Genomic DNA, 26,368 nt, shown 5'->3' on the forward strand with positions numbered 1-26,368 from the left:
ATTACTCTAACAAATTTACTATCATATTCCGATAAGATAATATCGCCTTCAAACGTGTAAATTGGTCAAAGTAATTTGTAATTTTGTACCTGGAAACAGGGCTATAGTTTTATTTACATGCCGCATGCAATACACCTAAACTTTCAAATGATCCCTGGCATAAATTGTAAATTTGAATTGTGTACATAGTATAATTAAAAACAGTTACAACAAAATTACAATAATTACTTCATTATGTTAAAATAAATTACATTGATTAAAACCATTATAGAGATGTGATTGCATAGACAAGTATTCATCAGCATGATCAAAGGCCAAATGTAAAAATGCAAACTACAACATCTAGGAAATCGTTACGTCATTTGTTCAGCAAAGATTTGAAGCTGGTCCAATCAACAAACTAAATATGGTTAACAGTCTAACCTCAACAACTGATTTACACTCATCATCCTGGATTTGGACAGGCAAATTAAAAATTTGAAGGTTGTTTACTTTTAAAAGTGCTCAAACAGCAACATCGGGGTCATCATTTCATCATTTATTTCGCTTTTTCAACATTTTCATATCACCGACTTTTGACTATAGTATTATATATTATCGACATGTGACCTTCTTTATGGTTGGACAGTCTGGTACTCGGTCAAGCAAAAGCAACATAAATAAGTAAATTCAAGATTTGAATTTGTACAATTTTGAGGGAAGTTTAGTTTTTTATGCTTTCTATATATATATAGCCATGTATCACCATCATTGATGGCGATCCGATGGATACATCTGTTGTAGGGTTGTCACTGACTCAGACGTACTTATGAATATAATTATTTTCTGTGACTGTATCTTACATTAATTTGTAGGATCCTTTACTATAGATAATTTAGCTGATCTGTAACAATAACATCTTCATGCCTTATATATCATGTACTGTAGTACGCCGCTAGATTAAAACTGACGTGGAAAGGTAACACATGCCCACCGAAAGCTCTTTTTTTGAGAGCCCAGGTGGTCGTGTGGTCTAGCGGGACGGCTGCAGTGCAGGCGATTTGGTGTCACGATATCACAGTAGCATGGGTTCGAATCCCGGCGAGGGAAGAACCAAAAATTTGCGAAAGCAAATTTACAGATCTAACATTGTTGGGTTGATGTTTAGACGAGTTGTATATACATTATGTACACAGCCATGTATCACCATCATTGATGGCGATCCGATGGATACATCTGTTGTAGGGTGGTCACTGACTCAGACGTACTTATGAATATAATTATTTTCTGTGACTGTATCTTACATTAATTTGTAGGATCCTTTACTATAGATAATTTAGCTGATCTGTAACAATAACATCTTCATGCCTTATATATCATGTACTGTAGTACGCCGCTAGATTAAAACTGACGTGGAAAGGTAACACATGCCCACCGAAAGCTCTTTTTTTGAGAGCCCAGGTGGTCGTGTGGTCTAGCGGGACGGCTGCAGTGCAGGCGATTTGGTGTCACGATATCACAGTAGCATGGGTTCGAATCCCGGCGAGGGAAGAACCAAAAATTTGCGAAAGCAAATTTACAGATCTAACATTGTTGGGTTGATGTTTAGACGAGTTGTATATACATTATGTACACAGCCATGTATCACCATCATTGATGGCGATCCGATGGATACATCTGTTGTAGGGTTGTCACTGACTCAGACGTACTTATGAATATAATTATTTTCTGTGACTGTATCTTACATTAATTTGTAGGATCCTTTACTATAGATAATTTAGCTGATCTGTAACAATAACATCTTCATGCCTTATATATCATGTACTGTAGTACGCCGCTAGATTAAAACTGACGTGGAAAGGTAACACATGCCCACCGAAAGCTCTTTTTTTGAGAGCCCAGGTGGTCGTGTGGTCTAGCGGGACGGCTGCAGTGCAGGCGATTTGGTGTCACGATATCACAGTAGCATGGGTTCGAATCCCGGCGAGGGAAGAACCAAAAATTTGCGAAAGCAAATTTACAGATCTAACATTGTTGGGTTGATGTTTAGACGAGTTGTATATACATTATGTACACAGCCATGTATCACCATCATTGATGGCGATCCGATGGATACATCTGTTGTAGGGTTGTCACTGACTCAGACGTACTTATGAATATAATTATTTTCTGTGACTGTATCTTACATTAATTTGTAGGATCCTTTACTATAGATAATTTAGCTGATCTGTAACAATAACATCTTCATGCCTTATATATCATGTACTGTAGTACGCCGCTAGATTAAAACTGACGTGGAAAGGTAACACATGCCCACCGAAAGCTCTTTTTTTGAGAGCCCAGGTGGTCGTGTGGTCTAGCGGGACGGCTGCAGTGCAGGCGATTTGGTGTCACGATATCACAGTAGCATGGGTTCGAATCCCGGCGAGGGAAGAACCAAAAATTTGCGAAAGCAAATTTACAGATCTAACATTGTTGGGTTGATGTTTAGACGAGTTGTATATACATTATGTACACAGCCATGTATCACCATCATTGATGGCGATCCGATGGATACATCTGTTGTAGGGTTGTCACTGACTCAGACGTACTTATGAATATAATTATTTTCTGTGACTGTATCTTACATTAATTTGTAGGATCCTTTACTATAGATAATTTAGCTGATCTGTAACAATAACATCTTCATGCCTTATATATCATGTACTGTAGTACGCCGCTAGATTAAAACTGACGTGGAAAGGTAACACATGCCCACCGAAAGCTCTTTTTTTGAGAGCCCAGGTGGTCGTGTGGTCTAGCGGGACGGCTGCAGTGCAGGCGATTTGGTGTCACGATATCACAGTAGCATGGGTTCGAATCCCGGCGAGGGAAGAACCAAAAATTTGCGAAAGCAAATTTACAGATCTAACATTGTTGGGTTGATGTTTAGACGAGTTGTATATATATATATATATATATATATATATATATATAACTCGTCTAAACATCAACCCAACAATGTTAGATCTGTAAATTTGCTTTCGCAAATTTTTGGTTCTTCCCTCGCCGGGATTCGAACCCATGCTACTGTGATATCCATGCTACCTGCACTGCAGTCGTCCCGCTAGACCACACGACCACCTGGGCTCTCAAAAAAAAAAGAGCTTTCGCTGGCCGTGTGTTACCTTTCCTCGTCAGTTTTAATCTAGCGGCGTACTACAGTACATGATATAAAAGGCATGAAGATGTTATTGTTACAGATCAGCTAAATTATCTATAGTAAAGGATCCTACAAATTAATGTAATATACAGTCACAGAAAATAATTATATTAATAAGTACGTCTGAGTCAGTGACAACTCTACAACAGATGTATCCATCGGATCGCCATCAGGTGATACATGGCTGTGTACATAATGTATATACAACTCGTCTAAAAATCAACCCAACAATGTTAGATCTGTAACCGGGATTCGAACCCATGCTACTGTGATATCGTGACACCACTGCAGCCGTCCCGCTAGACCACACGACCACCTATATACATGACTAAATCATCTGAAAGCAGTAGATTTTCACCCAAAATTGCACTGTTTAAATATTTGATTTAACTTCTATAAGTTGCTCGTAGTTCTCCGAGTACTTATGCAAGATGTTTTACCACATAGTAGGTAACCTGTCGAAAAAACTAATTAACCCAGAGTAAACAAATCACTGGGATGACAAAAAACAACTGCCGAATCATTAAACGCATTAAAAAAATATGGTTGACAAGAATCAACAACGGATGTTTACTTTTGAGAGCACTGAAACCAACGCTTAACGTAAGACAATACTAATAGTCTAACAGTACGGCAATAGAACAAATACACTCTACACTTAATCGAAAGCTACACATATAAAATATGTGTGTTAAATTATATATGATTGTCTTACGTAACATAGTTGTAGTGATAAATGTTGCATTCTGTCAGTATATTTCTACCTAACAAATCCTTGATGTTATTCTGCTGTACCCTAGGTATATATGGAACTCAAGGAACAGGCATTTAATCATTCATTCTGTACCACGTGGGGTGTCCCGACTTGCCTAACCTTGAAAGTCTCTTATGATTAAAACTGGGTTGGTGTATTTGCTTCTATTCGCATTTTTAACTTTCCTATATTTGTAGCTTCATATTTTTGTTGTTATTCAGTGAAAACATAACCTTAACAAGTCAAACTGGCTTTTTATTGCAAGAAATGTCTACCTACTAGAGCAGCTGTTATGTTTTCGGGGAAAAAAGGGGGGTAAGGTAGCTTAGTCTTAAGCTTTGACGTAGTTAAATGAGGACTTTTTTTCGTCCACTTAATAGAAGTGCTTTAATTCCAATACTCGTTTACTTAATACATTGATCATAAACTTTAGTGAACGCGATTACAAATGGTGCTATGCAAATAAAAACCGAGCGCCTTGTTTCAGGAAATGTATATTTCTGTAAATGATTATCACTCTGTGTTAATTGAATATCATCAAATTATTCTTCTGTCTTTACTTTTAAATCGATTCTCTATCACAATAAATGACTTTATCAAAACTCTGACAGTCGGGGTAAACTGTTAGCGATATAAGCTTAATTGAATTTTAGTTAGATTTGTGTGATTGTTTAATTGAAATGAACTGATCTCTTTAACAAATGAGTTAAGTGGTTACACGAATAAACGGAAGCGTATTTACTGTACTAGCTCCACAACATTTGTTTTATATTTCTTTTTATGTTTGCGTTTTACAAACCTTTAGCGTTATAACGCAAACCTTTGCGAAATAACGGGTTAAACAAAGTAGTCAAGAAATAAATTGTATTGGATTTTGGGATTCTGATATATAAAGAATAGAGAATATAATGGGTTGCAGACATATGAAGAACAAATAATAATGAGGTCCTGAAATATAAAGAATAAAGAATTAGGGTAAAGCAAATATAGAATAGAGAAAATGATTAAAAAAAATAGAAATGATAAATGGAGGATCCCTACTACCATCATATAATGTAAGAACCTCAAATTAGGCACATGGACCTTTAGAGGCACTAGCTACGAGATATATAAAAAAAAACCTAAAGTATGATTTTATTTTCTTCAATCATTAATGAAAGTGAAATAATGAAATAATAATTCGCTTTCAGCAGCCAGTATGGGTCAATTATTGGCAACTTAAGCTAAGAAACATTGATGATGAATTATTCTCATGGAAGTGAATAATTCGACCTCATTGAATCTGTATTCATGTGACTTCAATTTAATCCCTTAGCTAGAGATAGGTGCCTAGAAAAATCCAATTGCACGAATTTCGCTTTCGCTTTCTATTTATATCTATATTTATGTTTTTGTCGCTTATATGACCATCGGCAGTATTAGTAAGTCAACTCGATAGTTAATAAGATGACTTCAAGACTTAAATTCACACGAAATGGAGCTACATATTATCGAGCCCATGCTAGGTAAATTGTTTATTCAAGACTTTTTATAATTTTGATAAATATTTAACATGGTTATAAATCAAATATGAGAATATGAGTCAAATCGGGGAACATGCTTTTGACAGCTTATGCCCCTTTAAATGAATGTGGCACTTTTCTAATCGGAGAATTCACTTTAAAAAGTATTTCTGAACACGAGTCCACGAAATCAAAAGTGATTAATTTACCATGTATGTAATACTACGCATGTTATCCCTTGATTTGTGACGTATTCATACTTGTTTGCCTCTTATGATTAATTTTCATTAAAGTAAAATAACCTATGCTCGACAAAATTATATTCTTAAAGTCACCATTATCATTATTGATATGATTTTATAGATAAATTGCAATTTAAACTCATAATCTATATCTCATATATTGTGCACAAATATATGGGTTTTCATATGTGACATGTGTAAAGGTTACTTGTTCCGAAGTCTCTCAAAATATTAACTTTGCTTAAATTGAGAGAGGTTGCATTGTAAAATATTTGTGGTACAAAATAAAATACGACAGGAATGTATCTAGGGTTTTGCGCCCAAAAGTATGTATTCATACTTGTTTGCCTCTATGATTAATTTTCATTAAAATAAATAACCTATGCTCGACAAAATTATATTCTTAAAGTCACCATTATCATTATTGATATGATTTGATAGATAAAATTGCAATTTAAACTCATAATCTATATCTTATATATTGTGCACAAATATATGGGTTTTCTTATGAGATATGTGTAAAGGTTACTTGTTCCGAAGTCTCTCAAAATATTAACTTTTCTAAAATTTAGAGAGGTTGCATTGTAAAATATTTGCGGTACAAAATAAAATACGACAGGAATGTATCTAGGATTTTGCGCCAAGAAGTATGTTGAAATAGGTATCATAACTTGACATAAATTTTACTGAATCTAATATTTTGTATTCTAATACGACGTTCTTCTTTAGCTTAGGATACAAAGCCATGTTCAAATTCTAATAAAACATGGGCTGCACGTGATTGACGTGGCAATTGATATTGCAATGTCAGATAAATTTTGAACAACGCCGGAGATCAAAACGGACATTTTTGTTGGTGTTTCTCGCTAGGCAATTAAATAAAAACATTACAAAAGTAAGTGTAAATGTGTCTGTTCTTTTTTATTGTTAAACCGTCGATTTTCTATAACGTTTTTGGTTCTTCAAATCAAAATGGCGACATTTCGAGCGTGTATTATAGGTCCACTTCGAAGTACAAAAGTTCAAAACTGACCCTTTTAGAATGGAAATAATTATATCATGCCATGCCCTGCGCTCATTTTAACTTTGGTAGGCATTATATTTGTTAACATTTAATACCATGCTAACGCTCGGTAATAAGATATTGACAATTATAATGTCTACCCTCTACCCATGTCAAAATGAGCATAGAGCATGACACGACATAGTATTTCTCAAATACTACCTGGGGTTTTAAACTGAACGTAAACCGCGTTTAAAAGTACGATTGAAATGTCTAATTGATCTTATTAAAATAGCATGACTAGATCGTAATTTTGTTAACTCAAGCACAAGTTCAACAAATAACAATGGTGTCTTTCCTTCAAATACGTTATGTATTATAAGTAGCTTGAAATTATAACAAAAACTTTCAAAATTAAAAAAAAGGAATATATCTGAAAATGTATTATCAACAAACATCGTAAGCAGGTTTACACACTTTATGAAATAATGACAAACTGAAATTTTCAAGATAAACTAATTTCTATAATCATTTACGGATACACATACATTGTCTGTCAACTTATATATGAACATAACAACAAATACACCATTAGGTAGATTTTAAAAATGCTCAATCAGGATGAGTTGAATTTTGTCATCCTTTGGTTAGTTGTATAAGGGCAGAAATTTTATCTTGCAACAGGCTACAATTTTTGTCATTTTATTATTAATACAGCAATAATAAGCAGTATAGATTGAACACTTATTTTCTTCAAATACACATGGCGTTGTGGCTGAACCAGTTTTGGGCAGACCCCACACCCTTTACGCTTTAAGGTATTTCCACCCGGGCGCAGGATCTCATCACTAAAGTCCAATCAGAACAGAGGATTTTCGACCGAATTACTCATGAACGCCCGATGACTCACATCTAATGTATATATGTAGGAGGCTTATTACCATATTCGTTCGTGCGGTGTTTATCTGACGTCAAATGATTCACTGCAGGACGTGTCGGCATTGTAGGTACTTTAATTAAACAAGAGTATGTCTCACTATTTACAAAAAACAATTTCAAACCGTTTAAATTAAAAAAATAAAAATTAATCAATAAAAATCAATTTAAAAAATGTCGGGATGAACAGTTGTCAATATCAGCTGAATTGAATTTTAGTTAAAAATATTTAATTGAAAGTACTGCAAAATACCAATTGAACTATTTCAGAAATTGATTGAGTGTAACACGAATATGTACTTATTTTTTTTTTTATGTTATCTGATTTTGGATGTTGCACCTCTTCTGATTGGCTGAAAGTATTTGTCTATCAGCTCATATACAAACCTCATTGTCATGCGAACGTGACGTCATAAACACTTTTTCATTATTTACTTCTTCAAAAAATGGAATTTGGAATCATTTTATCTTTATTTTCAATAAAAACGTTAGATACATTTCATTGAGAGTCTACTTAGTATTAACTCAAAACAGGAAACGGACAGCGAATGTAAACTACTGTTTACCGTAAAAAAAAAAAATCTCATCCGCTGTTAGAAGACATACATTGTTTAAGAGAAAACAAATCCGGGTAACAAACTAAAACCAATGGAAACACATCAACTATATATATAAGAGGAATAAAATTGAGAATGGAAATGGGGAATTTGCCAAAGAGACAACAACCCGACCATAGAAAAAAACAACAGCAGAAGGTCACCAACAGGTCTTCAATGTAGCGAGAAATTCCCGCACCGGAGGCGTCCTTCTGCTGGCCCTAAACAAATATATACTAGTTCAGTGATAATGAACGCCATACTAATTTCCAAATTGTACACAAGAAACTAAAATTAAAATAATACAAGACTAACAAAGGCAAGAGGCTCCTGACTTGGGACAGGCGCAAAAATGCGGCGGGGTTAAAACAACAAAACAAACGAAACACTAAGGTGCAACAAAAACAAAACGACAATACAACACCAAGAATCAAAGTATAAAAAAACAACTGCCAGTGAACTATCTTTGCACAGGACATTTAAAAAATGGTGGGTTGAATCTGGTTTTGTGGCTAGCCAAACCTCGCGCTCTTATGGTAATATTGAATAAAACACTAAAAGGACAACATTACATAACAGATATACGCAAATAAACAATACAATGATACATTTCGACATGCTTAAGTAATCAAATGTTCCATTCTTTTAATTTAATACACAAGACGCACGTTTTATCTACTTAAGACTCGTTTTATCCATTATCATGTAGCAACTTTCCGGAAGCGCCTGTTTACGGAAGTCTAACAATGTACATTGTAACTTCAAAGCATTTGAGAGTATTCAAAAACTGCTTTTATTAAGAAAATTAAAAGATCGTCCCGTAATCATGTTAAGGAAGTTCTTTGACAGTGTATTGTCGTCTAAGATCGCACCAATCACACATTGAATTTCTCAAAATTGATACTTTAAGCTGGAATAGAAATAGGTAAGGATCAAAATAAGCTTAAAATATTGATAAGTCATGGAGCTCCTTTTCGAGATATTTGATTTATAAAATATGGCGGGAAAAGGCTGACTCTGACTTTTACCTTATATTTGCATTAGTATTATTTGGGTCTCAAATCAAAAGAAAGAAAATCCAGAATCTGCTTAAATTTTGTCAAATGACTTTAAATGAGCTATTAAGTCTTGTGTTAAAAAAAATTAATAGGTGTTATGGGGCAAAATGTTGTCCTCTGCATCGTATGAAAAAAACACCAAGGAGTCCGAACATTCGACACTTATTCCTCAAAACTAAAGTTTGATTATTTTTAATAAACCTGAAAAACCTCAACATAACATGTTTTTCAAACATCATAAGCAGGTATGCACTTTTTTAAATATGAAAAGGAGAATTTATGACAGAAAAATCATCTTCAAAATGTACGAATTTCCATATAAACATTTTGGCGAACACATACATTGTCTCTAAAAATTTAAACTAATCTTCCTGTCAAATATTTCATTCATATTCAAGATTGGAACATATTAACTTTTTTGTCTATTCTTTTTTCTGTAAACCCGATGTAGACCGTTACATAAAGGCAAAAGTAGTATACAGGTGTTCATAACTCATAAATCGATGGACAAAAAACAAAATCGGGATATCAAAGTACAACTGAGGGAAACGCATAAAATATAAGAGGAGAACAACGACACAGAAACGGACTTAGCATTAGACAAAATCCGATGAGAATAACAAATATAACATCAAAACTACATGAATTTGGGATAGAAAAGTACCGTGACACGTCTTATAGAAATGTGAATTCACACTCAAATATAAGAGAAAACAAACGACACAACGTTAAAATGTAACACACACAGAAACGAACTTTAATATAACAATGGCTATATTCCTGACTTAGTACAGGAAATTTTTTAAAGAAAAAAAAATGGTGGGTTGAACCTGGTTTTGTGGCATGCCAAACCTCCCGCTTTTATTGCAATGTTAAATATAACATTAAAATGACAACATCACATTACAGGACGACAATACAAATAAATAGGAGAACATATTAGACAAAGAAACACATGAATAATAGCTAAAAAAAGGCACCAGGTTTAAAATTCAATACGTCAGAAGCGCACCTCGTCCACACAAGATAAACCAGTGACGCCTAGATATAAAAGTTCGAAAGTCAAAACAAGTACAAAGTTCTACAGCACTGAGGATCAAAAGTTCAAAAAGGTTGTGCCAAATACGGCTAGGGATTTCTGCTTGGGATAAGAACATCCTTATTGTTTAGAACACTTTATGCTATTGCGAACAGTAAATTTTATCAAATAAGTATTAAAGATATACATGATAAAACTGAAGTATTAACTAACTACAGAAAACAAAAACCGGATACATTACATAAAATAACCAACACAAAAAATAGAAACATTCGACTCAACGCAAAAAGTGAAAAAAGTGACGTCACGTACGAAGTGGTGAAAAGGCACACAAAATGACGTCACATTTGAAATTCTAAAAAAATAATGAATTGCAGCTTCCATATAAAGAACATTATTAACAACTAAACGACACACCCATCGTTAAACCAACATAGACAAACAGATGATTCTAAAATGAAACATACCAAATTGAATATAATTCATTCCATATAAATCATTTATGTCAAAGGAAAACAAACAAATTAAATTACAGTTATGATTGAAACCAAACAATAAAAACATATATTAAAAGAACATCTCTTCAATCATTGTATGGTTTAATTAATTGCTATTTATTTAATCTCACTTGTCGGGTTCACATTTCACAAATAAACCCTAATGAGGTGTAAGAATCAGTATGAATTTATATTTTTCGTTATTGACATGCAGAAAATTAATTTTGTCTATAGAATGATTGGGATTTGAAATTATCTGTAAATCTTAAAAAAATTACATAATGAGAATCGCAAATAATTCACTGATCATGTGCAATACTTAAATAAATATAGCGAAGACTCATAAGATTATGATCATAAGATTATGAAAGTGCTCTGCACAATTGTTTAAGACGATTTTAATTTTGAAATTATAAATTATAAACTTCACCTGCATATGGGATATATATTTCCAAACTTATTCAATATTCAAGAACTTGCAGCTCCTACTCAGACTTTGTAAAACGTCATCAGTGTCTGAGTAGAAAGTTGATGAAACAGGGGTATGTCAAAGAACGTCTCGTTCTTTTTCTAAAAAAAAGTTCATCGGAAGGTACCAAGACCTTGTTGATAAATATTCCGTATCAACTTCTCAAATAATACACGATGGTCTTGATGTATAGATTCTGCGTACTGATGTTGTTTACTGATGTTGTTTATCATCTTAACAACGTGTTTTATAGTTCTTTCATTTGTCTTTGTTCTATTATTAATATTACTTTTACTGTTGAATGGTTTCATGTGATATCCGTTTCATGTGGCTCGGTACTTATACATCTCATCAATGTGTTTGCATTGGCTTTCATTTTTTTGTGGTTTGTTTTGTATTTGCGACTTTTTGTATTTCTTTTGTTCTTATAACGTGACTCTGTACTTTAAAAGATCCCATCAATATGATATTGTTCTATTATATGTCATTATGATATATTTCTATTATGAATTACAATATACGTTGAACCACAAACGTCAAAATCATTCAATCGCGTAGTGGAATTAACTATTTTTGGATTCTTATAAATTCTACATATAACTTTTGGACTAGTTTAAATCTCAGTCTATTTCTTAAATTTATTCTAACATACTTTTGATTTTTTAACCCTGTATGCTAACATTCCCATGAAAATTTTAAAATTGTTTGTACGCACATTGAACGACAAATTTATGTGACGTATGAAATTTTCTGACATCAGACACTCAAATCAATAAATGTGTTCGTAGATAGTAGATGTTTTTGTGTTCTGTTAAATTGTTCCTTTTAAAATTGTTAAACGATGATGACTGATGTACCCATATATCAATGTAAAAATATCGGAAATTGATGCGACTGTCATTAAAGTGAGAGGGTTAGCGCTATAGAAGCAGGTTTAATTCACCATTTTCTACATTTGAAAATGCCTGTACCAAGTCAGGAATATGACAGTTCTTGTCCATTCGATTTTGATGCGTTTAGTTATTTGATTTTGCCATGTGATTATGGACTTTCCCAATTGATCTTCCTCTAAGTTCAGTATTTTTGTGATTTTACTTTTTATATAGATTTTCATATCATAACTTTCTGACGTTAAATAACCGGGCCTATAATAATTGTGAATCAGACATAGATTATTTTCCATTTGACATATATAAAATCTTGCACCTGTCCACCCAACCCCACACATATAAATTTGGGTGCATAATGTTCACAGCAAGTTTCACACTAGACAAAAGTGCTGCCCCCGCACTTCACTCTGATGTAACTAAGTAAATGTGGGACCTTCTTTGCGATATTAGTTTGTCTGAGCGGCCCAACAGATGCAAAGTGTTTTTTTTAAATAACTATAATATTTTACCGCTTATACCTTAAAAATAACAAAGTTCAACAATCTCCCAAAAGAGCAAATATTAATAAGAATCAAAACCCTGACCACATGCACACCTTCAATATATGTATAAACAGCCAGCAAAGTACAAACTAACTGGCATTCAAACTGTAGGAGAAGTTATCTGGAAACCCCCCTCTTATGCAAGTAAATACTAAAAATTCAACTATCTCCCAAAAGACAAATATCATTGAAAATCAAAACCCTGACAACATGCACACCTTCAATATATGTACAAAACAGACAGCAAAGTGAAAACTTCTTAGGATTTAAACTGTAGGAGGAGTTAAGCTGATTAACTATATACCCATAATGCGACAGACGGAATGACGGAAGGACGAACAAACGAAAGGACAGACGGAGGGACAGAGGGACGGACAGGTGTAAAACAACATGCCTCCAACTTCAGTTGCGGGACATACAAATATCTCTGAAATTGGTGCTATACAGTTTGCACATCTAACTCATACACATCCATTACGTTATGGAAAAGTCAAGAGATGTTCCAAAAATTGCAAGTTCCAACTGATTGCGCCTATATTCTAACTTTTTTTTGTCAAAGCCATAAAAGGGACCCGAATGAAAGAATATTTCACAATCCTAAGAAAATAATAAAGATGAGTTCAACTTCGTTAACACAATGAATTAGAAGCAAATATGACAGACAGCTAACTAACGACAACAATTGAATAACAGGTTCTTGATTTGAAATAGCGTGTAACGAATGCGATTGAGTTTAATATTATAAAAAGGAAGATTTTGTTAGATTTCTAAATGAAACAACTATGCAAGACCAAATGATGTAGATTTATAATTCAACTATATACCGCCGAAAATTACAGTGACAAAATTTTAAAATTTCAAACCAAAAATTCAGTGGCCTGATTTATTTAGTTTGTTCCTACTTAGTTTCGCACTTTCATTTGTTTTTTAATCAATTTTTATTTTTGTTTTCAAATCCACACAAGTCGGAATTCACAGTTCTGTACTGTTCGTATACAATATTATATAGTGCAAACCTGACATATTTTTTTTTTATATCAAAAGCACTGGTGCACTTTTTTTTAACCATTATTGATAAGATTGATTGTCCTTTGTCCAACAATAAACAAGGACATTTGCCTTTGTATAAACGAGGAAGTTTGTCGACATAAAATATTCTATATACTGTACTGAATATATTGAAATCGAACAATAATCAGATGTCAGAATTTGTATAGACATTAAATAAACCAAAGTTAATATAGAATTGATTGTAATTGCATTTGAATTGTTTGAGATTAAACTTCACAGAGAATCTGTGCGGCTAGATTGAATGTTTTTTTCGTCAAGTAGCTAAAGTCTTTGAAACAAAGGAGTAATGTATCAGACTTAGATTTTTGCGTAAATAGCAAAGTTACATTATAAATCATTTTTTTCCCGCGCTGACATCGTGCATCAATATAATGTTTGGTTATACATTTACTGCATTTACCACAATCCAAGTGACAGAATTTGACAAAATGTATAGTCAGTGGTTTCCGTTTATTTATGAGTGACATATTTGTTTTTCGTTCAATTTTTGTACATAATAGTTATCAAAGGTACCAGGATTATAATTTAGTACGCCAGACGCGCGTTTCGTCTACATGAGACTCATCAGTGACGCTCATATCAAAAGATTTATAAAGCCAAACAAGTACAAAGTTGAAGAGCATTTAGGATCCAACATTCCAAAAAGTTGTGCCAAATACGGCTAAGGTAATATATGCCTGGGATAAGAAAATCCTTAGTTTTTCAAAAAATTCAAAGTTTTGTAAGCAGGCAATTTATAAAAATGACCACATTATTGATATTCATGTCAACACCGAAGTGTTGACTACTTGGCTGATGATACCCTCGGCGTATAAATAAATAAATAATAAAGATCAAAACGTTTTTTTCTATTCAGGAAGGAGTTATCACATTTGGGGATGTTCTAAAAAATGAATAAGGGTTTTTAATCAAGACGTGAACAAATTCTTTGACCTACACGAACCTCCCCTCTCTTCTTTTTAGCCGGCAAAACCCAAAAGACGTATGTGGGGCCCGAACGAGACACATGGTCACATTTTAAAACTGCCTACAAGACACATATTTTAGTAAGCAAATTTGTCTGGCAGTATTGCGAATGTAAATGCTATTTGTCAGTTACTTCGACTTATATACCAAGTGAAAATAATTAATTAAACGTTTAATAAAAATAAATCAAAATTAAACTACATGGGGGATTATTCAAAGTATTCCAACTTAGTTGCACCAAAAGGGTTTCTTACTATACCAAATTTATCCTTGATTCTTCAAAATTTATATATATATAGTTTAGCCATAATAAAAAGTAGTATATAACAGCAATATAATGTCATAAACAGTGCAGAATAAGTCTGTACACATTTCAGGCGAAATTTATACTGTTGAGATAGTGTCAAGACATATTTAAGACTGTCAAGAATGAGTCGAGACACATTCAGACATTATTTAGAATGTCAAGAATGTGTCAAGACATATTCAGACATTATCAAGAATGTCAAGAATATGTCAAGACAGATCGAGACAAAAATAAAAAAAAGTCAAGAATTGGTCGAGACTAATCCAGACTTATCAGATGATACAGGAAGTGTGGAGAAATTTTTAGACAATGTTCATATTGTCAAGACACTTTTCAAGAAAAATCAAGAACCTTATTAGACAAATTCATACTATGTCAAGAATTTTAAAAAATTATTCAGACAAATTAAGAATGTCAAGTAAAAATTCATGCAAATTCATACAAAAACTGGTCTTTTCAGACTTATTATTTGTATGGAGAGTTGTCTCATTGGCACTCACACCACATCTTCCTATATCTATTTTATTAACTTTTGTAGTGCTCGTTTGAATTGTTTAACATTGCCATTTCGGGGGCCTGTTGACTATGTGGTATAGGCATTGCTCATTGTTGAAGGCCTATAATTGTTAATTTCTGTGTTATTTTGGTTTCTTGTGGAGAAAACATAATTGAAAACAACACGTTTAATAAGTTCATGCGTTCGAAGCGCTTTACTGGTATAACCTTTTATCAGGAACGCTCAAAACCAAACATTCAAAATCCGAGGATGTATATGAACTGAAACCGTTGAAGAGCTATATGTCAAAAATACCTAAAGTAAATAGCCAAATTCTTCTAAAGTCAACTTTTGTCTGAGGGAGTTGAAACCTTAGTTTCTTAATAATTTCAAAATTTTTAAACGGACAATTTTAGAAAAGTTTGTTAAATCCTGTTAGTACCGAATTACTGACTTCTGAGCTGATGATACCCTCAGTTAGTGATAGTCCACCAGCAGAGGTATCGACCAAGTGATGTAAAAATGGAAAACAACACGTTTATTTATTTCATGCGTTTTACAATGGCAATCATACCAAATCTTATATTTCATATTGACAGTATTTCCTTTTACCTGCAATTTCTTTCCGGAGCACCTGAGTTCAATGGTATCGTCAACTATTTATTAGACTTATTGCACTTCTGGTCTGTTCGCTCTCTTTTTTAATGGAAATACAAACAAAGCCATCAACAAACAGCAACAAGCACTGAGTTCCTGACTGAATGAAACTGAGACTGAAAATAGGGATATGTCAGAGACACCAACCCGACCAAATAACAGATAACAGCCGAAGGCCACCAATGGGTCTTCAATGCAGCAAACAAATCCCGCACTCGAAGACCAGCAAAGGAAGCTCATCCATCTTTTTATCTGGACATTGGCAAACGATTTAAAAAAAAATAAAAATCAGTTAAGTCATTTTTTACACATATGCTACAGGAAATAGATCAAAAGTTTTCAATAACGGGTGTATGGGATGATTGTAAGATGCGTTTGTCTGTCTAGTATTGTTCATCTGACCTGCAACCTTATTTTCATGAATAGTGTTTCGATATAAGGGTCTGTATAGGGTACCTGTAATTATGTATCTTTTATGTTTTAAACATTTTTTCTCTATTCTCTATACATTTTACCCGAAGTTGTCTATTAGTTATTTGAGCACATCATTTCTCTCTTTTTTCATTTCGTTGGCCAAACATTCTGTATTATTGACCAACTATTCTTCCTCAGTCATAATAACCTTCCATCATTACCGAACTGAACAAAGAAATAACACGACGGGTGCCGTATACGGTGCAGGAAATGCTTACCCTTACGTAGCACCTGGTTTCACTCCCGTTTTTTAGTGGAGTTCGTGTTGTTTCTTAATTATTATTCATAACTGTTGATGAAATATCCTTGGGTTTTGTGAGTCTTTGTTTACTCCTTGGTTTTGATTGTTATTGTCATTGAGCAACTATTCTGTACTATTGGCCAATTATTCTGTAATGTTGACCATTGATTCTGTATACAATTGGCCAACTATTTTGTAATACTGACCAATTATACTTTAATATTGACCAACTATTCTGCAATATTGACCAATTATACTGTAATATTGGCCAACTATTCTGCAATATCAGCCAATTACGCTGTAGCATTGGCCAACTTTTCTGTACTATTGCCCAAATATTCTGTTATATTGGCTATTTATTCTGTGATATGAGCCATTTATTCTGTTAATTGGCTAATTGTTCTGTAATATGAGCCAATTATTCTGTAAACTATTGGCCATTTATTCTGTAATATTAGCCAATTATTCTGTTAAATTGGCAAATTGTTCTGTGATATTAGCCATTTTTCTCTGATATGTAATAATCTTAGTCGTGTGATACCCATCATCCTGAAGATACATTAAATCAAGATCAGAATAAAACAGACCAGACAAGACATATAATCGTGTGTACTTTTGTTATCACGAACTCAATGACATTTAAATGATTCACATTTGTTTCATCCAGTTCTGTTGTTTTTTTTATTATACAGTCAGTTAAGTGCTTACCTTTATCGCTGTTTTAATTATGAAATAACTTCCGCAATGTTCTTCATAAGAAGCATAGTTTGATAATTGTGTCCGCCTTTTGACATTCATTCAATAGTATTGAATATCTAAAAACAAATCAACTACTATAGAGAATAAGTGTAATTCAAGTGCATGAATATGGATACACAATGTTGAATAAGATACATACTTTTGAATTTTCTTTTTTTAAATGATTTAAATTCTTTTTAAACCAATATATAAAAAAAGATGTGGTATGATTGCCAATGAGACAACTCTCCACAAGAGAAAAAATGACACAGAAACTACTAAGTTTACTTTAGTTAATGTTAAATGTTTAATTCTGTATAGAAATTTCAAAAGCGTTGGAAATGATTAGTAAAACAAAATCCATGCCATGTCCTTGACGCGTAATAATATTCAAACTGTTTTCTTGGAACAATTTTTCTTGTTCTTTAGAACACAAGTGTGTTTTTGCATAATGAAGTCTGAAGAGTCTACTTCCGTTACGTTCAATACTACGTAACACTACACAAATACGGTCATATAAAGTGCTGTATATAGTTTAAACATATTTTCTTGTTATAGTTGAATATGAAACGAGTTTTACCTGATATTAATACCTTTTTCACTTTATGGATGTCAGTGATGCTTTGTATCGGCATTATCCTGCTATTTTTTCGAAAATGCAAGGCTGTCTTTTACATGCAGGACTAAGATTTTGGTCTCACTTAAAACGGGTCATCTATTTATCGTCTCCCTCCGACGAACTATTATCGTTTTCCAAATACATATTCGTAAATGGTGTCAAGGAAGAGCCGAAAAATCATGGAACCGGAACGGGAATCGAATCAGGAACCTTTGTGTTAGTTGTCCGATGCGTTAACCACTACACTATGGCTAATAATCTACGGATATGATATAAAATCTGAGATTGACACAACAGGTGTTCTGATCGAAACCGCGGAGTGATCCGAATCCTTAGCAGCGTTCAGTGAAGGTTGTTACGGTTGGTAAGTAGAATCAGGATCCGTATCATAATCCTTAGCAGCATTCAGTGAAGATTGTAACGGATTGTGAGTAGAATCAGAATCCGTATCATAATCCTAAGCAGCATTCAGTGAAGATTGTAATGGATTGTGAGTAGAATCAGGATATGTATCATAATCCTTCCGTGGGGATCGGATCCAGATTTACCTACCCGTTGAAACAAACTTCTCAATAATTACTCCTCGGGAGTCGGATTTCGTGTCGGATATCCTTAAACCATTTGATCTTTACATTACAGGTGAAAATCAAATGGTAGAATCCGAATGTTATTCACTTCAAATAATACACGAGACGAGAAGACTTGTTGTTCTCGTTGTTTCCATCCATCATACTGTTTGTTTGTATTGACGCGCAATTATCTTTGATCTTTTTTCTTTAGTCTTCAAGCTGCATTAATTTGCGTGATGAAGTGATATTTCATTCATTTAAGAAGTAATGCGTTAAAAAAGTGTATGCAGTTTTTGCATTTCAAATTTCCATTACCAATTACAAAGGCCAAGTTGTTAACTGTGTTACTAGTAAACACTGAATGTTAGAATCCGAATGAGAATCACTTAAATGAATAAACAAGTAGTCCTGGCCAGTAGTTATTGTTGATTTTCATCAATCATTATTTTTCTCGTATTGAATCGAAATGATTTCAAAACTGTAGTCTCAACACAATTTCTTTAATCCTTTCTATATCATTTCTCAGGCGGCATGTTTTTGCATTATGATGTCAATTTCTTTTACCAAAGCCGAGTTATTTTGTTGTAAAGTGTGTTTCAGGTAAACTTTTAATGTTAAAAATCGCAATCCCGAGCAATTCAGTGGTTATAATTGAACGTCAAATCAGACTTATCATTTCAATTTTCATTTATCTGATATATATCGTGTTTTTACGAATTTACGATGTATTTTTTATTTTCAATCATATAGGTATGATTATGTGCCGGCACTAAGCCGCCATTATATGATATTGGTTTGAGATTGTTACATGAGTATCTGCGGATCTATAATCTTATTTTCTCCGGTATATGAAAATTAAACATTTTAGGTAATTGAAATAAATACATTTTTTTTTTATTAATTGTTATATAAGAAGAAGATACCAAATATTTATAACAATGCATGTTCATTGTTTTATAATGCACACAATGCGTGACCCGTATTTGGGGATTTCCCAAACCGGCTTATTCTAGAAATGTGAAATAGGTACCAAGTTCGATGTTATAACTAGTCGTCGGAACCTGGGACTATAATAGTATAATAGTCCCAATCAGAACATGAGAAATGAGTTGTAGTTTGAGATTGTATTTTTCAAAATCGTTATTTTATATTTCTTTTTGAGTATGATATATACAGTTTTCATCATTTAGAAAAACAATCATAATAAAGTATTTTTACTTTCAACATCAGCGATCTCGGGAGTTTTAGTAGGTAACATTTTTCAGTAACTGAAATTGATTATCAAACCTCTCACATATCCACATGGTGTTTGTGAATACTTTTCAATATTACTGCAACCAAACAGATTGAAGTGAAATATTTTGTCACGGATTTGTCAGTTGTTACGAAGAGAATAGTTTGCTATACCTTTTAGTCTGTCGTATATCGAATGAAATATGAAGGGATCTGAAGTAAATGTACACGAGACAATATTGATATCAATACGTGGTAAAACCCAAATATGGAACGTTTTTCTTGTTGTCCCTCATCTTCATGTCACCATGAGACATTCAACGATGATCAATATTTCTTAAAACTGGTAGTTATTTGAGATCAAGTTGACCCTTTGCATCGGTCTGAGCAGAAGTTATGGTTTAAGGAGGCTCGAGGGTATAAAAATTTCAGAAAAAAATCAAACATTTGTTTTTCATTACAAATTTTATTTATTTCCTTTTGTAGTTGTTACTTTATCATATGATACAAAAATCATTCAAAACAATCAATTCGTGTTGGCCCCAGATGACTTTCAAAATGTATACATCATTGAAAAAGTTCCAAATTATCTCCCTTTGGTGGATAAATGCCATTTTTTGGCTCTAAAATTGAAATATCTTTTTCAACTCATCGGTGACCTATCTTTTTTAATATAATTTCCATATAAGCTGTACTTAAACTAAATTATTGTAAAATTTAAGCGATTTTTGTAATAAATTTCTTTTTTTTATTTCGATATTGCCTTTATTTCTCCTATTACTTCAACAGAAAAAAACCACCTTTACAAAAATGTATGCTTCTTTCGAAGGCAGATTGTGAGCGCAAATGAACGGTGACCCCACTTTTTTATTTTATTTTTCTATTAACTATAAGATAAAGTTCATTTATAGAAAAATAAAGAGAAATCCTATATAAATAATTTAGACCCGCGAACCCCCTTAATATCATACAACGCTACATTCCTATTTAGAGTGCTTGTTAATTCTTTTAAATTTCACCAAAATCGAAAAGAAATGAAAACATTATGTCAAGGATTTCTCAACCTTATTGAGAAAAATAATTTGACATTTGTTTGCTTCACGTACATGTATATTATGTTTTTTGTCAAACGATAGAAAATATGTCATCTTGACATAAAATTCATGGATGAGTAAATGAGATGAACGATAATATTTTGCACATTTTTTTTTACACCAAAAACCTCCATATTTCCGGCCAAAAAATTTGGTGCGTACACAAATTACCTCTCTTGCTTTACCATTATATGATATAAAATGACATTATATAACAAGACAATGACATAATAGGATATAAATATAACATTGTAATATTTCCTGATGGGAACTTTAAATTTCCCCAAAGGAGCTACTAATATTCGCATGGGAATTTTTAATGTGCTTTTAATCAGCTGGGACATATGGGGATTGTTTTTTTTTTGTAATTATTATATATCTATCACTTGGCCAACATATAATTTTGTTATCTTGTAAAACAAGAATTGCAGACTTGCCAATTCAGAAATGACAAATTTGTCCCGCACAGTGTTATAATGGGAAAATGACATTAGTAAAAATAAGCTGATATGATTTGAAAATGACATTTTAAATTTTTGATGTAAACATGACATTCTATAATATATATTTCATTAAATCATCTATTTTGAATTTATTGAACCATAAAACTAATTTTTGACTCTTCACATTGAATAATCCGTGATGAGATTCTTTATTTCAGATATATTCAACAAAAGTGGTGTTTTGCAAGATTGCACATTTCACTGAACTTTAAAAAGCGATAGTGCGAGCGCGGTATTCAAATAAAAAAATTTCTTTTTTGTTAAAAAAATTCAAGGACAAAACATAAAATGTATTAGTAACTTCGAATAAATATATTGTTACAGGCGGGCGAGTAGGGGTCGAGTGTACTTTTAATTCCGTATGATTACTTATTGATAGTGTTCCTATTCTAAGTCTTGTTTTTCGTGTAGTTTGTTGACTCACGCATAATCATATATAAAATGAGGAATCCAGCGTAAAAGAATGACTTTTATTCTTGTCCAGTATGCATACATATATGCATCTCAATAAATAACTCATGCATATATCAGCAATAACATAGTATAACCATCAATTAGAATAGTAAGATGCTGGCCTTCCGAACCCCAGATGTTATTTTAACATACAGATTTACAAGACTTTATCCTATCAATCATACAATAAAGAGAGAATGAAATATACTTATTTCATTAAATTACGATATAAGCTTAAGGTAAAACAGCTTTATATCAAAATGCATCCTGTACCTAAATAGATTTGTTGACTTTAAGGGTTGTTTTGTTTATTGTTCTGCTCTGCTTGATAGCCAGATACGATATGCCAAAGTGCTAGTGCGACTTCGTATTTATACTTGACGGTGTAATACATCCGCGACTCACAGAACTGAAAATCTACCATAACTTTGAAATACTAAGGAAAACCCTGGCTCATGTCCCAAAATGTCGTTATAAATCCATAAAATCGCGAAAGTTTGCCTTTATTTCCAATAAATAAGTGACATATAAAATATAAACCTTAAAATTCCATACTCTTAGCCTTATTACCTACGTTTATATCTGACGTCATTGAAATCACAAAATAGTTCCTTAACGGCGCTTCACAAAAACGTATTTAACGTAATTATATCCTATTATTAAATATCCTAAACAATAAAAGGAAAACCAGCAAGTACTTTGATTATATCTAAATAATACTTTTATGTACATGTATTATTACAACTTTATAAAGAAGTACCGTTACCCGGAAGTGACCATTCGTTGGAATGGAAACTTCCAATACGTAAACAAGCACTCGCCACGATGGAATTAAAAGGGAAATCCATCCAAAGATGTGTCAAATAACACTGAGATTGAATGAATAGGTAACAACAAACATGTTTTATAAACCCATTACCCTCTGAAAGTGTGAATTCAATGTAGACCCGTGAAAATCGTGATCGAAGTGTCTGTTCACTGACAGTTGAATTTTACCGCTATGTCAACTTGATAAGTTGATAGACATTATGTTAAATGTTATGTTATCTGACTAATTATTAAAAAATGCAATTTGATCTCCCCAAATTGACAATGATTGAGTTGCCAAAGTTGTCTTAGTGTACAATGGTGTATAAAAATCATCTAAGACCGTTATTTTTCAGGTTTTCAGATATTGATCCGAATAAAGTTTAGAAATATAAAATGTGTTGTTTCTTTGTGAGAATTATCAATACCCATTTATAACAATTTATTTAATCTTGTAATCTGACATTGATATATACATTTTGTTATTATTTTTTTCGTAGCGACTGTACCAGACCCACAACAACCAAATGGTGACATACACATTCAAGGAACGCGTGTTGGAAGCACATCAAAATGGCGATTTGACGATGGACAAGACATGAACTATTTTCAATGGAATTACGGAAAAGGTCAGCCGGAACTTAGATATGGAGAAAATTCTATAGTTATGCAAAAGATATGGGGTAGTCTGTGGCATGATACACCGCTTTCGACACAGGTAATGTTCGTCTGTGAAATCCTACTGTGAACCGGAAGATATTACTTAGCTGTATAGTTGCTGCTGCGCATATCTGAGGAATTTACGCACGTACATACATCTTCAATTTTGATTAAACTGAAAAAATATCATGTCCATAAGAACAAGAAAAAACCTTAGATTTAGTTCTGCTTGAAACTACTTATTTTATTATTTGTAAAATGTCTACGAATATGTGTATTGCTTATTTGTTGTGCGTGCGCATTTCTACTTGTAAAGTGAAAGAAATACCATGTCAAAGAAATTTGAAAAGATATCGCTCAATTGTTGTACATGCGCTATTTTTCTTGTAAAATGCAATAAATGCCATGCCAATATGAAGTAAATTTAGCTTAACTTCAAATCTGATCAGACTTACTTTTATTTTTGTATTTTTGACTTGTTGTGCATATGCAGTTTTACTAGTAAAATGAAAAAAGAAACATGTTAATAAAATCTGATTGAAATTACTTCTTTTTTTTTTATAATGAGTTTTCTTTATTGTAACAAATAGACTAGCACAACATGAATGAACAAAGGTATACAGAATGGCATTTTCACACAAAGGAAGTATTAAATAATAAAACAACAATTGAATATATAAAGGCAACAGTAGTATACCGCTGTTCAAAACTCATAAATCCATGGACAAAAAACAAAATCGGGGAAACAAACTGAAACTGAGGGAAACGCATTAAATATAAGAGGAGAACAATATACATGATGGTGCAATTAATAGGTTGAAAATAAACAAATATGTTATAACATTGAAATCTTATGTGTTCTTGCAATAAACATCAGTGGTGTTTCAATCAAATTTAAACATTAATTATTTATTCTATGATATGGGCCCAGGGACTCCAGTATTTGTTATATTCCTCTACAGAGAGGTTTTTAAATGAAATGTATTTTTCTAAGTTCAAGTGTTCCTTTAAATAGTTTCTTAATAGTACGGTGACCGAGAAAGGAAAAGTCCGGAAATTTAGAAATGATCCATGTAAACTTGTTGCTCCTTTAAATAAACTTATTCTAAAAGGTTACATATTCAACACTGTAATAAGATCATTGAATATTGTTTTTATTGGTATAAATATTGATTTTGTTATCAGTAAATTAAAAGCTAACTAAATATTACTAGTATGTTATATATTTACATACACATGGATATACTCTGTCGATTGCTGTAACTTGGCATTACACAAGGTCAGGTTTTTCTCTGGCTGTTTATGACGTCTTTACACTAAATCCATTGGATGTTGGATGTGTACGGATTGATTGTTTAGTCTTAGATGCATGATTTTTTCATTAGTTGTTAGTGGCTTTAAACTAGCTGTCAGATAACTACGAGTACTCTTAGATCTGTTCATTACGTCTTTTTGTATCAGGATGTATAAGTACCCGGCCACGTCTACTTGTATTTTTGTCCATCTGACGAGTTAAGCCTTTTTCAACTGATTTTTATAGTTCGTTCTTATGTTGTACTGTTATACCACTGTCCCAGGTTAGGGGGAGTGTTTGGACCCCGCTAACATGTTTAACCCCGCCACATTATTTATGTATGTGCCTGTCCCAAGTCAGGAGCCTGTAATTCAGTGGTTGTCGTTTGTTTATGTGTTACATATTTGTTCATTTTTTTACATAAATAAGGCCGTTAGTTTTCTCGTTTGAATTGTTTTACATTGTCTTATCGGGGCCTATTGTAGCTGACTATGCGGTATGGACATTGCTCATTGTTGAAGGCCGTACGGTGACCTATAGTTTTTAATGTCTGTGTCATTTTGGTCTTTTGTGGATGGTTGTCTCATTGGCAATCGTACCACATCTTCTTTTTTATATTTGATAAGTTTCGAGGTCTAAATTGTAAAAGAACATCCATGATATGATTTTTGTTATTATATACATTGTTGTTCCAGCTTATTTCAACGATTTCAAATAAAATTTAGCAAACTTAATCAGTTATTTTATAAAGAGTTTTTGTAAAGGATTAACACTACGAATATTTTTTTTAATAGAGTACGTTTCAATTCAATGTCATCATTTGTTTTTATGCAAAATTTAAAATAATCAACATTTATATGATATTTCATACCTTTAATAAACAACTATGTCAAATTTATTTATCTCAGAAGCATTGTTTCAGCAGTTCAAGCCGGAAACAAGTCCTATTAAGACGGAGCTATTCGAAGCTCACATACAGCCTTTTATAGATACATATAAGCAATGGGGATGCTGTATCACTTACATTCAAATACTGGGACATTTTTTGAAGCAGTAGAAATTTTGCTGTCAAATGTTAGAGCAGAACGAGATGGCCATTTGTCACTTCTGTGAGATCGTCATCTCAAATTTAAACTTACTTTTTTGTAACCAACCGTACCAATTTCTGAGAAAATTCGATCACCTTTTATAGATGGCGACTTTGCTATTAGACAGACTCCTATACATTTTATGGACCTACATGGCAACAGAAAAGACCATTAAAAGTCTCAATGTAACCAGGTGTCAATGTAGGCATTACAAATCAAAAGTCTGCGCTTGTTAGATGGACCCTTACTAGACATTTCCTAAAATCCCTTAAGCGTGTAATTCTGGAATTACTGAAAAAAATGCAAATCCACACGAGGAAACAAAACCAACAGTAATGAAAAGAAATGAGAACATGTTACTGCCATTGGGAACCATGACTGATCCCGTT

The 26,368-nt window shown here is 32.9% G+C and overlaps 1 protein-coding gene across 1 annotated transcript in view; it reads left to right on the forward strand.

Annotated features, from left to right (window-relative positions):
* Positions 1-24,140, forward strand: part of LOC139500703 (uncharacterized) — a 35,288-nt gene extending 11,148 nt beyond the window's left edge. Inside the window, exon 3 of the mRNA XM_071289529.1 lies at positions 23,438-24,140. Coding sequence (XP_071145630.1) covers positions 23,438-23,685 — 248 coding nt within the window. The 3' untranslated portion in view covers positions 23,686-24,140. The remainder of the gene's footprint in view (positions 1-23,437) is intronic.
* The last annotated feature ends 2,228 nt before the right edge of the window (positions 24,141-26,368 follow it).

Source organism: Mytilus edulis, chromosome 13, assembly GCF_963676685.1.
Source record: "Mytilus edulis chromosome 13, xbMytEdul2.2, whole genome shotgun sequence".
Classification (NCBI taxonomy): Eukaryota; Metazoa; Mollusca; class Bivalvia; order Mytilida; family Mytilidae; genus Mytilus; species Mytilus edulis.